Source organism: Chlamydotis macqueenii, chromosome Z (genome assembly GCF_036417535.1).
Source record: "Chlamydotis macqueenii isolate bChlMac1 chromosome Z, bChlMac1.mat, whole genome shotgun sequence".
NCBI classification, from domain to species: domain Eukaryota; kingdom Metazoa; phylum Chordata; class Aves; order Otidiformes; family Otididae; genus Chlamydotis; species Chlamydotis macqueenii.
Window position 1 is genome coordinate 69,305,072 of NC_141593.1, and position 16,276 is coordinate 69,321,347.

Consider the following 16,276-nt stretch of genomic DNA (forward strand, 5'->3'; position numbering starts at 1 on the left):
ATCAGAGATACTTCTAGAAAAGGCAGATTTTCACCCTTTCATGTCACTTTGAGTTGAAACAGACTTTGACTACTACAGCTTTAAGGAACCAACCCCAAACCTGAAGGCATCAGACAGCTTTTAAGTGACAAAAAAAGTGTGAACATTACAAAGCTAGCTGATGTCTCAGTTCTTTACAAGGCTTGCTTTGAAACACTAGATTTTTCTAAAGGAAGGTAAGTCTGAAAAACTTAAGTAAGTTGCTTTCAAATAGTAATTTTCTTAAGGCAGAAGGCCCAAAAAATAAGCAATTCCTTTGGCTTTGAGAAGTGCATTACAAAGGCCTGAAGGGTGTTTCACCTACAATTTCAAATTAACTGTCAAAAATCACACTTAAGACAGCCATTTGGTGTGTCATGGTTTTATTTCTTATCAGCTGCAGTTTTATGTGAAAGTGTGAAATTCATACCAATACTCATATGATGGTGAACAAAGTCCATTATTAAAGATACAAATACTGTTTTGCAGTAAACGTCCAGACAATTCAGAGGAGTTTAAATGATCACCAACTTTTACTGGAGTGCTGACAAAACAGCTTGCAAGCTTCTCCACTCCTTTTCCTAACAGACATACACAGACCACTAAGAACTAGTCAGAGCCATCTTTTGAGTCTCCATGGCTATTCAGGTCTACACGACAGCCACTAACTCAAAGAGAAAAAATGGTGATCCACAGCTGGTCCCTGAAGGAGGCACAGTTCAATGCTATGAGGTGACATGAGACCAACTGTTCGTGTGGTTCTTTTCTCCATGACCACAGCTGCTCAACTAAAACACTGGCCTTTTCCAAGCACCAGTTTTCCAGCTGAGCCCGCTTCTTCTTGATCACGGTTAATGTTTCCTGGTCATACATCTGGGAAAGGGATTAAGAAAATAACAAAACGAAAACCAGCTCCTCCCCCACCCTTTCTTTGGGACGAGCCTGTTTCGACTGAAAGGCAGGGAGTCAGCCCCGCGCTTCACTGGGGGCAGCGAAGGGAGGAAGGCGGGGTTAAGCCACCTCTCCCCCGCCCCAAGGTCCAGCGCTGCGCCCGGAGGCGGCGAGAGGAGGCGGGCATGGAGGCCCCTCAGAGCAGCCTTCCCGGCCGCGCCTTCCCCCGGGCTGGCTATACCGGCGGCACCAGGCTCCTCTTCTCCAGCGGCTTCTCGCGGGCAGACGGCGGCTGCTCGTCCTCCTCCAGCAGCTCGTCCAGCTCCGAGGCTTCCGGCCCGCCGGCGGCCCGGCAGCGCCGCAGGTGCTGCAAGGCCCGGCGGTGCTTCTCCTGCAGCCGCCCCAGCTGGGCGCGCAGGGCCTCCGCCTCCTCGCCCGACTCCGAGGCGGCCGGCTCGTCGGGGCCGCGACCCGGACCCAGCAGGGCCTGGCGGAAGAGGCAGCGGTTCTCCCGGCGCAGGCGGCGGTTCTCCAGCCGCAGCAGCGCGTTCTCCTGGCGCAGCCGTGCGTTGTGCCGCTCCCGCTCCTCCCGCTGCCGCAGCGCCTCGCTGTGGCTGGCCGCCAGGTCCGCGTACCGCTCCGCCAGCTGCTGCGGCGAGCCCCGCGACTGGCCCCGCCAGCCCTCTTGGCCGCCGCCCGCCGCGGCGAACTCCTCCGCCCCGCCGCGGCGGCCGCTACCGGCGGCGGCGAGTCCCGCCCGGCCTCTCCGTGCTGAGCCGTTACAGCCCCAGCGCCCGTCCACAACGCGCATGCGCCTCATCCGTGCCGTTCCCGCAGCCCGCCTGCACGCCCCGTCGCCGCCGCCGCCGCGAGAGGAGGGAGGTGCGCGGCGCCGGCACCGCCTTATGCAAATATAGGGGCGGGGCTTCGGCCGCCGGAGCCCGGGGTCGGGGGTCGGGGTAGGACAGGCGGTGCGGCCTGGCGGCGCCATGTTGGGGGCGGCGCCATTTTGGGTGTGGTCTCATGGGGGGGTGGCTGTCTGCAGTTTGGCTGCTGTTGTCAGCGCTGCTGGCGAGCAGGGCTCTTGGGGCCTAAGGGCAAAAACCCATCGGCTCAATTTGGGTCATAACTTGTTCTCCTCCACCCTGTTTTCCAGCCGTCTGAGGTGACGGAGTGTCTTGGGCCAGCGATTCTGTCTCAGAATACCCAAGTCCACCCTGTCCTCTGTCAGACAAGGTGGAGTTCAACTGGCTGGTGTGATTGAACAGTGTTCCAGTGGGCCTCAGTTTTATTATTACTTAAAAGTGGTGGCTACAGCACACAGGAAAGTTAATGTTGGCTCAGGAGCACTTGTTAAATTAAGACCTAGTTATATAAATGTTATTCAGTCCATTCTAGTGTTGGTAGGTTGTTGGGATTTAAGGAGTTAGAAATGCAGGCTATGAGGGTGCATAGTTAGTATGCAACATGTTCTGACAGCCAGTAAATTATTTGGCTTAAAGTAACAAGATTATGTGGTCTAAACTTGCCCATAAACCATTTCCAAAATAAGAGAAGTAGAATGTTAGGACTCTATATATCATGGCATTTCACAGTGGGTGGTGAAATCCATTAATCTTCTGAAATTCTCATCAATCCTCTTTGTCTAGCCTTATGTACATAACCATCCATGTAGGTATCTGCTCAGTTAAGTAGTCCTGTTGGGATTACCGTGACAGAGCAATACATGTCACTGTGAACTTCTGTGTACTTTTTACACTTCAGATTGTAACCTGTTTGTGATGGGAACCATGATCTGCTTTATGATCTGGTGTGCTGTTAATTACCAGCTGAAACTTTGAGTATGAATCGTGTATTTGAAGTTCAACAAACAATGCATAGCAATGATTATAATAATTATTTCCAGAACCTTCTCAGCTCTAAATGGTGACTGTTTACTTAAAAGTTTAGAAAAGAAACAGCAAATTGCAAAATGGAAGTGATTTTAGTATTACTGTACTTTTGCTGTGACTGCTAATCAGCAAAAATGAATTTACAGCAAGTATTTGCTTTACTAAGCCAGCTTTAAAGGAGAGATTGACTAGGGCATTATAGTAATTCCATGTAATATGTGACTAAACTGGTTTTGCATTAAAAGAAACACGTTAATGCCTGTTTATTAGTAACTTCTTAATGTTGCTGTTTTGGATATCCATAGGTATACCCACTGCCAAGATGCTTATAAAGCTTTACGTTGAGCTATAGGCTGATTCCAGTAAAGCACTGAGACTCTTCAGTCTATGTGGAAGTGGACCAGGTCTATGAACTCCTGAGAAACAGTACATAGGGTAACATAGAGCTTGAGCTTTTGCTGACGGGTGAGTCATCGTTAACAGCACCTCCAGCTTTGATTTGAGGTTAAGCGTTTCTTGAATGTTGCAGTGAATGTTGTATTATGGCTCTGAATTTTGTTTATTCACCTATTTTACTTCTTCATGTTCCTTTATTGTACTTGGGAAATTACATGCATGTATACAAGCATGAAGGTTGGTGGGCTCTATTCCTGTAAAAATCATACTCATGTATCAGAAGGGAATTTACTGAATTTGAAATTACTCGGACAGTGTTTAAACACCAATTTTATATTCTTGGATTGAAGGTAATGACAGCAAGTACTGACTGCAGAAAGACAATAAATCAGCATAGACTTTAGTTGTGAGATAGGATTACACTGTACAGTGTGAAGGGGGAGGTGAAAAGGAGGAAGTAACTAGAGAAGTTGTGAGTAGTTATCTGGTCTTCAATGATTTTCTGCTTACAGAACAGCTGTGAAGGACACAATATTTTAAACATGAGTGGTGTAGTAGGGATAAATATTATCTCCATTCCTGTTGATTAAAGCCCTATTTTTACTTAATGGTATCAGGCCTCTGTAAATGAGAAGATAAAACGTGAATGCTTGTGGACCATCATCTGCCATTGATTTTGCATCCTATCCCACCTGCCCAGGAAAAAGACTCTATAAACACCCCTCACAAGGAAAATAAAAACTGTTGATGCCCACCATTCCCTTTAAAACTGAGGACACCAAATTCATATTTTTTAAAGGAATTGAAGTAGCTTTGCACTTTGTATGAACAAGTAGCTGTTTTCTTTGTGGTTCTTAAAGAAAGTCATACAAAAAGTTAGGGCCAAGCTGAGTTTAGTTAAATTTTTGTACTCCCTTTCTGCTCAATCATAGGATCATAAAATGATTTGGGTTGTAAGGGACCTGCAATGAGCAGGGACACCTTCAACTAGATCAGGTTGCTGTGAGCCCTGTCAAGCCTGACTGTGAATATTTCCAGGGATGGAGCATCTACCACCTCTCTGGGCAACCTCTTCCAGTGCTTCACCATTCTCATCGTGAAATATTTCTTTCTTGTATCTAGTCTGAATCTACCTTCTTTTCATTTAATAACATTACTCCTTGTCTTGTCACAACAGGCCCTGCTAAAAGTTTGTCCCTATCTTTCTTATAAGCTCCTTTTAAGACTGAAAGGCTGCAGGAGGGTCTCCCTGGATCCTTCTCTTCTCCAGGCTGAATAACCCCAGCTCTCTCAGCCTTTCCTGATAGGAGAGGTGCTCCAGCCCTCTGATCATTTCTGTGGCCCTCCTCTGGACCTGCTCCAACAAGTCCCTGTTTCTCTTGTACTGAGGGCTCCAGAGATGGACGCAGTGCTCCAGGCGGGGTCTCAAGAGAGCAGAGTAGAGGGGCAGAACCACCTCCCTGAACCTGCTGACCATGTTTCTTTTGATGCAGCCCAGGATGCAGCTGCCTTTCTGAGCTGCAAGCACACATTGCCAGCTCATGTTGAGCTTCTTGTCCACCAGTGCCTCCAAGTCCTTCTCCATAGGGCTGCTCTTAATCCCATCATACCCCACCCTGTATCAATTCTAGGAGTTGCCTTGACCAATATGCAGGACCTTGCACTTGGCCTTGCTTTACCTCAAGAGGTTTACATGGGCCCACTTCTCGAGTTGTTCAGGTTCTTCCTAATGGCATCTTGGGCGTGTCAACTGCACCACTCAGTTTCGTGTCATCTGCAAACTTGCTGAGAGTGCACTTGATTCCACTGTCTATGTTACTGATGAAGATATTAAGCAGTACTGATCCCAGTATGGACCCCTGATGGACACCACTCATCACTGATCTCCATGCAGACGCTGAACCATTGATCACTGCTTTCTGGATGTGACCAGCTAGCCAATTCTTTATCCGCTGAATGGTCCGTCCATCAAATTCGTGTCTCTCTGATTTAGAGAGAAGGATATTGTGGAGAACTGTGACTAAGGACTTACGGAAGTCCAGAGAGATGACATCTGTAGCTCCTCCCTGGTCCACTGATACAGTCACTCTATCATAGAAGGCCACTAGGTTGATCAGGCAAGATTTACCCATGGTGAAGCCTGCTGGCTGTGTTGGGTCGCCTTGCTGTCCCCCATGTGCTTTAACATAGCTTCTAGGAGGATCTGTTCCATGATCTTACCAGGCACAGAGGTAAAGCTGATAGGTCAGTAGTTCCCAGAGTCCTCCTTTCTATCATTTTTTTAAAATAGCATCCCACTGGTACCATGCCAACCTTTGAGAAATAGCACAAAGGTTCGGAAATGTCCCATTGAGTCTCTCTTCTATTGTGTGTGTTCCCCTGAAGTGCATGTACTTATACTTCATATGGATTTTCCTGAAATTAAGGTAGATTATTGTGCTCTCATGCAGTATGGCTTTCAGGCTTGAACTTGATTCAAAGTTGAAACTCTGAAAAGCTCTTGGCATTTTGAGGTAGATATTTTGTGTAGTCCTGAAGATAAGAGCATTGGTGTCTATACATGAAGCAGTGTCATCCAAGGGACAGCAAGCAACAAATTTAAAAATACAATATAGCATGCATTAGCTTTTAAACTGAAGTGGTAAGTGCCTTCAAAATAACATAGTTCAGTGATGTCATCTTTCCAGCTGCAAGGCCCCACTGAGCTGTTTTAATGTGTTTCAGAATCTAAATGTGTGTTAACAAACAGGAAGTTTCTAGCTATCAGGTTCCGATCTTTCCAAGGGGAAGTAGAGGGTAACTAATGAACATTTTCTTTGTGGCTCAGCCTGAAAGAAAGCCTGGAAAACCCTTACTGGGAAAGAGTATCCAGTCTCATTAGATGGACTTTTGCTTCCTTCAAGACTTCTCTGATGGCATGTAAAATGCTCTTATTAGTTGCGTCACTGATTACATTTCAGTGAACAGAATAGGGCAAAATCTAGTGGGACCTGCTGGAAATGAAGGCAATGGAAGAGCTACAGAGGAACAAAAAGAAAAAAAAAAACATTGGGGAAAGAAAATGGTGCAGATAAGAGAATAACACAAAGGGAGAAGAAAGAGAAATTGTGATAACTTGTCGGGGAACACATTTCCTTGGTGAACAAGAGTGAAAGAGACAATGTTACAGTTAATAAATGGTAACTAGGAAGCAAATTTAAAATATAGAGGGTTTATTCGGCCTTGGTCTTTATGCTGGTGTGTTTCAGTGTAGAATGGGAAACATATGCATCTACATTTATACCCTAGCCCATGGATCACCATTAAAAGTAAAACATGAGCTTGTACCAAGAATTACATTTGACATCAGTAAAAAAATAGCAACATGAAGTGCATGTGTAGTTTTCTAACAGTACTGGAAATAATGTAGGAGAGTGCAATCAATCTGTGGGTCTTTTTTGAGGTTCAAGGGAAGGAATATCTTTGGAGTGGGCATCTGTAGTCTGGTGTATCAAAAGGAGATGAACATTTCCTTTCCAACTTGAGAAGATTTGGAACTTGGTCCTTTTCCAGCTGATTTCACCTCCTAGCTCTAGTCTGCAGTGCAGCAGAACTAAGTAAAACTTTTTGTAAAGAAAAAAGTCTGTTTAGAGACAAGGAGGGACACTGCTGTTGTACTGAGGGAAAATCTGTAACAAGATGATAGATAATACTTCCAATAGCCTTGCTATCAGTTGATACTTTTAGTTGGTCTTCATTAAAGCATTATTAGATCATGAGGAAATTTAGTCAGCATTCTGAGCTGATCATTGCTTAAAAAAGGTATATGTAGAAAAAGCTTAAAATGTCACCTCTAACACCTTTGTAAATTAGCCTCAGTAGAAGACACAGCATATTTGTTCTCAGCACTGTAAATTCAAGAGTGAATAGAGAGGCTTTATTCTTACCCCTTTTCACTAATGTAAAGCAGGAATGCTGCTGTCAAAGGCCATGGGATTGTACTTACACTACTGTCAGCCTGGAGTAAATGAGATCAGAAGCAGTCTCTAACTAGGGATTTGCAGTGCAGTGTTGGGAAGAGGAAGAAGGTTTGCAAGCTAATTTACTTACATTTTTGCCAATCTGCCTTAGGCATTGTGTTTAAGTTGTCATCATTCCTTGACTGTTGATAGTGTTGGGGAACAGAGCATATTAGAAGTTGCCTTGTCATCCTTGGAAGAAGTGACATTTTGTGAGTTATGTAAACTCACCCTTTGCAAGCATTCTGAGGATGAAGTGGGTGGCTTGAGAGGGTATTTACTGCTTAGCTGGATGGCTGATCTTTGCCTAGTAAGTGTAGACCTGTGGTCTAAGTTACTTCTTTCTTATACTTTTCTTTAATCTTGGACTTTATTAGTTTCATACATTGAACAGTTTTATAAAATATATGCTGAGTTGCTGTTGCAGTTAATGCTAGTATTCCTTTCAAAACCAACCTTTGGCGTAGATATTACCACAAAATAGACTTACTAGCTGGATGTTAACCATCCGATTTCGAATGAGAGGAAGCTCCTCTTGCGTTCTAGCTGACCTCAGACGAGTCTGGGAGGCTAGGGGCAGGTGGACCAACCTCTCACTGCAGATTCGATCACCTCGAGTGAGATTAAGACACAAATGAGGTCAAATGCTGTGCAACCAGGAACAGTATAGCACTCTCGCTCTGAGAGATCCTGTTCGTGACACCAATTAAAAAAATGTCATGTGCTGATCACACACCGGAGCGAGGTTTTGCTCATATTCTCAGGAAAAGAATTAAGACTTAAAATGGAGTCAAGTGCCAGGTAACTTTATTTGCCTGACAACAAGTTCACAAGTGCAAAAGAAAGAGAGAGAGAAAGGAAAGGGGGAAAAAACTTCAGTTGCAATAGTTATCACCCTGGGGCTGTGGTGTCCCAACAGTCCAGTTCACTTGGTGGGAGAACGTTCCATCCGATGTTGGTCATTTCTGTTCCTTTATTGGGTCATCTCACTGCATATTCATTGTCCTTCCAAGAATCACATAGCATATTCGGACAGCTGGTTTGCTTAACCACACCCCTCCCCTGTTGGTGGTACGCATGCCCAATACCATCTCTGGGCCCTTCTGTTTTTCTGGCCTCGGGTCTGGGCGCATGTGCAGGGGTAAGGCTAAATTTCTCAGAATTTACTCTGCATTCAGGTTTGCAAGAAAGCAGGAAGCCTCTAGTCCTGTGGTTTGACTGCTGCTCCATTGTTATGGCGGTGATGGCAGGTAGTGGTTTGACATTCCGACAATGTTGAGACAAACATCCAACACAGTCTCTTTCACTGGAACCAGCAGTTCTTGCTTGTACTTGACAGCATAAGTATTACTTTAATGAAATAATTACTAAAGAAGTAAAGAATATTGATGGCATTTATTTATTTTGTTGGTATGGGCAATAGTATTAAAAGCTATCAAATATCAGCATCTCTGTTTGACGGCACCATTTAGTCCTCTCCTTGTGTTGCTGTAAGTAAAACTGAGTATATATAAAGGAAGATTGACTTACCTGTTTTAATTAAAATTTGTGTTACTGTAAGAAAAGAACAGTCCCTCAAAATACTGGAGTAGGGAAGCTGAGTTCAGAGCTACACAGGCATTAACAGAGAGGAAAGAGACTAGTGTGTTAAGGATTACAGGTTGGGTTAAACTATAAGAAATTCAGCATGCAACAGGCTCCCCTTCAGCTTGGCTTTCTGAACAAAGCCTTATGACTGAAAATAAAAGCACTGGTTAGACTCCAAAGTAGAGGGCAAGGGGTTGTCTGTCCTTTCTGAGAAGGTCTCTGTGCATATGTGTTGTGTGTATGTGTTTCTGTAAGAGGATGAAAATGGAATTCCATATTCTGGAAGTGAAAAGCACCACATTAAAAGGCAAAGCTTATTGATAAGTAGGTCAGCCCTGTTACTTTGTTAAGTGAAACTTAACAGTTTGGCCATAAATAGGATCTTTGAATTGCATAGGAACAATAAACCATAACTCAGACAGTTGAGTTGATCTCATCAGATTTGATGAGATAGCTAAGGATTATAAGTCAAAAATAAAACATCTAATTACAGGTAGTGGTTGAGGTCCCAATTAAAAAGATGGGAAAAATGAGTTTGAAATTGCACTTTTAAAATTAGAGCAAGACGTTTGCACAGCTGAAATAGTGAATAAGCTAAATAAGTGCCTTGTATTTGTGTATGGCTAATCATCTGTAAGCCATGCTAGAAAAAGCCTTATAAATTCAGAATATAGAAGTTCTTTTTATAGATGGAAAAAAAAAAAAGGTGGGAAAAAGTGATTTTCAGCAATGTTTTAAGTCAAGAGTTTGTTCTCTAGGGTCAACTGTTCTAAGAAATATTGCTCATCCCTGCTTTTCAGCAGAAACTTAGAAAATACATCTTGAAATCTGGTGTCTTGGGCTAAATTTTATTTACAAAAGGTGTTGAGGGCGTGAACAAACATCAGATCCTGTTTATTTCCCAAATCATCTGGTGAAATTAATCTTGCATTTGCAGCTTACATCTGATTACATATGCTACACTTACGTTGATTAGATCCTCTTGAACACAGTTCATTTTGCTGTAATGCTGGTGTCTGAAAGAGGTCAGGTAGATCACGTTCCAGACAACTTTTTCCTTTTGGTTGGCTGTTAAAGGGTGTCTGAAAGATGCCTTCATTGTAGATGTCTAGCATCCCATCCTCAGAACAAAAATAGGCAACAGCTGCAAAATAGAAACCTGTAGATTTAGTAGAAACTTGAGCAGAGAATAAGCATGAGGGAATATGATTGTGATGTTCTAGTCTTTGTTTCACAGCAGTACTTTACATTTCTGCGCAGTTCAGCAGATACAGCCTGAAAAACTTCCTAGTTAAGAATCTGGTATTTTCCATAGGTTGACCTGGCAGGTCCAACACAGAACTAATACTCAAAGAAAGTGATTAAGCAAAATAGGAAGACAAAATGGGAAGTATCTCAGGAGATTGTGCTTAAGCCTTCAACCAGCCCTGTGTCATTCTGAAAGGAAAAAAAAAAGCAAATCTGGCAGCAGTAGCTTCTATAATTGCAAGAAAATTAAGTTCTTTATAAGGTTTACTATCAAAAATGATGATCAGATGATACCTTGAAATCTGTAACACATTATGTACCTCCTGTATCCATTCTGTTAAACATAGATTATACGATGGTGCATACTAAAACGGGAAGAAGAGTAATTACTCCAGAAATGGTTTATGGTAAAATGAAATCTTCCAATATATATACAAATGAGTATATATAAAGTAATGTGAGATGGTTTTTACCTTGGGCACATGTTCAAGGAAGAATGAGTTTGTACCAAAAGAAGGGAAACTGAATGCATACATAAGTGTCCGTACTAAAGACTGATGCTGACTGACAATCAAGCGTTTCTTCAAACAACAGAAATTTATGTATACTGTGACAATATGTAAAGAATACCTGTATGCAATTATTAGTTTTTCTCCCAGCTGAAAAAATTTTCTAGACCCTGATCTTTTTTCTACTTATTTCATTCAAAACTGTAGATACAGAATAGAAAAGTTCTCAACTGAAAAACTGGAAGGCCCAAGGGATAACGCACATAGTGTCTGCATCAAGGTTCTCCTGTTGCATTACTAACAGTTTACTCATGTTATAGCAGTGGGGCATGGTAGCAAATATGGAATAACGTGACAGCTTTTCCCTTTTCCTTCAGAAATGGCTGGAATCAGAATTTTAAAATCAATACCTCCAATCCAGGAAGACCATTTCAATTTGCACTGGGCTGATAGAAATGGTATCTGAAACACACATTCTATAAGTTTATTTACTCAGAGCATACATTAATTTAAAAACAATACCTTTGCCTAGCATAGAGTTTAAAGGGTGGAAAACAGTTTTAGAATAGCAGAAGTCAAAATAACATTTCTTTTAAAAGATTGCTCCATGCTGTGTATGCAGAACTTAATCTGTAGTAATACTCTTCCTCCACTATTTTACAGACCAGCATAGGAATACAGTAGAACAAAGATTTTCTTAAAGGAAAAAAAAAGTTCATAATGTAAATAATTATTGTTTGGTTTGTATTCCAGTTCTCTGACTTGCAGCTTTCATATTCTTGATGATATTACCAAAGATGTGATTTCTAAGGAGACACAATTAGAAAGCCTGTGTAGTTGATTCCCAGATGATTATATTATTTGCTCTACCCCTGAGCCTCATACCTGCAGACTCATAAAACACTGTGGGATTAAGACCTAATTATCTTTCACAGCTGATTGTCAAGAGGTAATTATTGACACTGGCAAGCAACTACCTTTAAGAAAAGACTGACTGGCTATTGTAGTCTCTTCTCTTTAAGCTGAAAATAGCAGGTTTTCTATTTTCCAGGTAAGAGGCAGAAAGTTCAACCCCGTCTGTTTTCAAGCAGTTCAGGAATAATCCAGCATATCAGTATCAGTAGGAAGCATCACTATATTGTCTGCCAGTTCTTGAGGTGTCTTTACACTGTTTCTGCAGTCAGGTAATTCACATGTTGAAATTAGAAAAGTGTCATAGTTTTGCCCCTCTTGGGACCAAGCTATGCAGCCTCTCGCTCACTCCCCCCACTCCCTGAGGGAATAAGGAGAGATAATACAACAAAAAGGCTCAAGGTTTGAGATAAGGACAGGGAGAAATCATTGAAGTTACTGTTACGGGCAAAACTGACTCGACTTGGAGAAAACTATTTATTACTAAAATCAAAGCAGGATAATAAAAAAAAAGAACAAAATAACTCCCCCCACTCCTCCCTCTTCCCAGGCGTAACTTCATGTTTAGTTATCTCTACCTCCTCACTTTTTTTTTTTTCTTTTTTTTTTTCATTTTTCCTCTTCTTAAATACGTTATCACAGGAACATTATCACTGTCACCAACTGGCTTGGCCCTGGTCAGTGGTGGGTCTGCCCTAGTGGACCAGGGAAGCTTCTAGCAGCTTCTTGCAGAAGCTGCCGCCATAGCCCCCCACCTAAACAAAGTCAGCACAGTAAAGGAAAAATAAAATACCTTGAGCTAAATTTAAAAGAAAGAGTATACAGTGGAACCAAAAGAAGTTATAGTTAAAAGAGAAATTCCAAGGGTTGAACAACCAGTTTCCACTGAATTCCAGTGGGCATGGTGTATCTGTCTTCTGTGCATCTTTGAACATCACAGTTGTCTATGGGTCACATGAAAATAACAGGGTTGGATAGATCTGTTTTTTGTGAGATTTTACATGAGACATTAGTCGTTTAAACTAGCTTTCTGTTTATAAACACTAACCCTTTTGTTCTGTTTGTTTTAAAGTTCTAAAAATGCTGCTTTTAGCTTGGCAAGGTTGCTAGCATTAGAGTAGTATTCAGAAGTCTCACTGTGAGGACACAATCCTGCTTGCTTTTTTGTTAAAATCACTATTCAATACAACAAACATAAAGCTAGGAAGCAAATTATTGAACACTGTTTTGCGGGAGGAGTGTTACTTTCTAAAGTATGTAGCTTTTATTTTGAAAAAGAATTAATATTCATCATTGTGGTATAAAATTGAGAGCTATAGCTGCTATCATGGATTTTCATTTTGTGGAGAATCTGCCATTACATTTCCATCTTGCGTGATATTTCAGGTTCCTATATACAGCAGGAATCAGTGTCCCACCATTTCCCCGAATTTACACTTCTTAACAGAAAAGTATTTTTCCTCTGAATTTCTGATGATTTCAGAATTGCTAAGACCATTGCCTTTTCCATTAACCTTAAAAAGACTACCACTTTCCTTCCATTTGTGAATATACAATGTAAGAATGGGAAGGATAGTGATAGCTTTAAGTTGATGTTGGTAAAAATATTTACAGTCTTTGCTTTTTTTTTAATGTGATTGGGTAGCTGGAAGTGTAATATGTGTATGTCAATCTTTGTAGATTCCTAGCTGTTTTCTTACGAATAGTGGCTATCTACAGACTTACGTTTTGCAGAACAAAATTAACCTTTGTAGAGAATATAGAGATTCTTCTGCACTCCTCAAGTCTTTCAGGCCACCAGCTGATTCTCTCTTTGTTAAAGCCTTATTGAGACATTTATCATAGTTGTTTTAAGGACTGTAAGTTCCATGTTAAATTTCTTTGATGTGTCAGGCAGTGGAAAAGAGTTGGATAGCTAACTCACCACTTCCATTAATAGGAATAAGGTGCAGAAGTACGGGGTAGGTACCGTAAATCTTTAAGGAAATGCTTCTACTGGCAGTCCAAAGTGTAAATAACTGTGAAAAATGTACTGGCTTTCCTCAAAGTTTTGGTGTTCAAAGCTGGATTTGTTGATAGAGGGTTCTCTTCCAGGATACCTGGTATGTATATGAGTTCGGAAGGTCATTTCTTGAAATATGTCTGGCATATATTGAATTGTATGCTTGTTTTGACAGAATCAATAGTCACAATTGAAAACTAGATTGCAAATTCATTGAAATTCTTTCAGAGTTTCTCACAATATTGCATGCTTTCCATAAATTCTTACCTTAAGTACTTTATGTATAGATGTGAACTCTGTAAAGATCGTGTATTTTTGTATTATTAAAGGAAGTACTTTGGTGCCTTGCAGAAAGCACTGTTCTTTCTATTTTTCTTCTAACTTTAAGAGTAATAAAGTGGTAGTGTTGAATCTGTATTATTTTTGGCCAGTAAACTGTTCCCAGTTTGGTGACTTGTTATGAGCAACCAGAAATTTTTATTTATACTCCTGGATGTATTAAGCAAGCAGAGACATAATATAGATATAAGCAAAGCCCAGAGGAATGGATTACTGCGACCAGAAGACCTGGCCAGGAAAACCCGAGAAGCAAGGCAGCTGCAAGCAGAGAAGCAATGCCTTGCATAAAAGACACATAGATGACATCTTTTGTGCTAGAATTGAAGGAACTTCATGGATGATCAATAAAGTCTTGAAGCACCTTTGTAAGTCAGGTCTGTCTTACTATACCAATTTTTTATGCTGCAAATCCAAATGTCTTTTCCAAATTGATGGAATGGGCAATGACCACATGAGCAGTGGCACCCCAGAGTCCTGTCTGCCTGAGTTCTCTAACCGCAAGAAAAATCTTGACTTACATGTTAGGCCAATTGCAATGCTGGTTTTAAATGCTGCATATTCTGATTCTTGGTTTTTTTTCTGCCATGTTAATGCTTCAGGAAACTAAAAGTGAATAAACGGGTTTCTTCATGTGTATATATGTACAAGAGCTAGGGAGAGGACTGAATCACAAAATGCTGTTCTTAGTTGGATTAACATGTTTGCTGTAGTTTGTGTTATTAGACTGTTTTGGAAGTTACCAAGTGGAGAGCAAAAGGTGTTAGTCCTGCTTTTCTAAGAATAACATATGGCAATATCATGAAAACTTTGAGCTTCTTTGTTCAAGGATCAAGAGTATGAACAGTCACATCTTTCCCTGGTGCGCTTGCACTGTCTCTGTCTTTATTGTATTATTGTGTGATTTGCAATACCTAGGGGTGACTGTGTATTTTCCTGCCTCTTATGATTATATATAATATGTTAATTTTTGTGAGATTTCAGGGCCATTGTAGAAATAAGAACATTTGGAATAAGTAGGGACAAGAATAGGAAGGAAAATCCTGTGTTGAATATTATCTTTTTTTTCTGACAGTAGTTGTTTTGTAAATGCCATGTCAAAGAGTATTCTAATTGTGTACAAAAAAACTTCCTGCCTTACTCGTATCACTGAGCGTGACGAAGTCTGGATCATGTTTGAGTTTTAGAGCTGTACTGATTTTGTAAATTTGCAAACACAGAAAAGACTGCTAATAACCTGTGAAATTTTGTCTCAAAGCACTGATCTATAATAAAACTGCAAAAAAAAAAGTCTACGTCTTAAACACCATAGTTGCTGTAATAGTCTAAGTATATAAACAAGGCAGGAAATACATGTTTTATTGGACTGATTCGTGTGGAAAAGAAAAGTATGAGATTTGGGGCAATAAAGTCTTTTTAGTCATAGGCGACAAGAAGTGTAACAATAGAGACACCAACAAAATGCAGTAGGAATAATTCACAATTCACTCATGGTCTTTAATGTAAGAACTACTAAGAGAGAGGTAAGATGGGCAGGAGAGGAAAGTTCTGCTAAGTTAAACAATATGAAACCCTGTTTCTGGAAATACTTATGTCCAAACTAATTCAGAAAATGGTGTGAGTAAATCATTAACTTTAAGGGAATTTTTATTTTCATTAGTGAAACTCAGCAAGTTTGCCGACAACACCAAGCTGTGTGGTGCCGACGACACGCTGGAGGGGAGGGATGCCATCCAGAGGGACCTGGACAGGCTGGAGAGGTGGGCCCATGCAAACCTCATGAAGTTCAACCAGGCCAAATGCAAGGTCCTGCACCTGGGTCGTGGCAATCCCAGGCACAAATATAGGATGGGCGGAGAATGGATCGAGACCAGCCCTGAGGAGAAGGACTTGGGAGTGATGGTGGAAGAGAAGTTTAACATGAGCTGTCAATGCATCCTTGCGGCCCAAAAGGCCAACCGTATCCTGGGCTTCATGAAGAGGATCGTGGCCAGCAGGTCAAGGGAGGTGATTCTCCCCCTCTACTCTGCCCTGGTGAGACCCCACCTGGAGTACTGCGTCTAGTTCTGGAACCCCCAACATAAGAAGGACATGGACCAATTGGAGAGGGTCCAGAGGAGGGCCACAACAATGATCAGAGGGCTGGAGCACCTTTCCTATGAGGACAGGCTGAGAGAGTTGGGGCTGTTCAGCCTGGAGAAGAGAAGGCTCTGGGAAGACCTTATAATGGCCTTCCAGTACCTAAAGGGGGCCTACAGGAAAGACAGGGAGAGACTGTTCAGTAGGGCCTGTTGTGACAGGAGTAGGGGTAACGGTTTTAAAATAGAGGGGGGTAGATTTAGATTAGATACTAGGAAAAAATTTTTTACACTGAGGGTGGTAGAACCTCTGGCACAGGTTGCCCAGAGAGGTGGTGGAAGCCCCATCCCTGGAAACGTTCAAGGCCAGGTTGGACGCGGCTCTGAGTAACCTGATCTGGTTGGAGAT

At 41.8% G+C, this 16,276-nt stretch overlaps 1 protein-coding gene across 1 annotated transcript; it reads right to left on the reverse strand.

Annotated features, from left to right (window-relative positions):
• Positions 1-384: 384 nt before the first annotated feature.
• On the reverse strand, positions 385-1,793 carry TUSC1 (tumor suppressor candidate 1). Its single transcript, XM_086771296.1, has one exon. The coding sequence runs from the start codon at positions 1,727-1,729 to the stop codon at positions 1,145-1,147; it is 585 nt and encodes a 194-aa protein (XP_086627422.1). The 5' UTR covers positions 1,730-1,793; the 3' UTR covers positions 385-1,144.
• Positions 1,794-16,276: the final 14,483 nt, after the last annotated feature.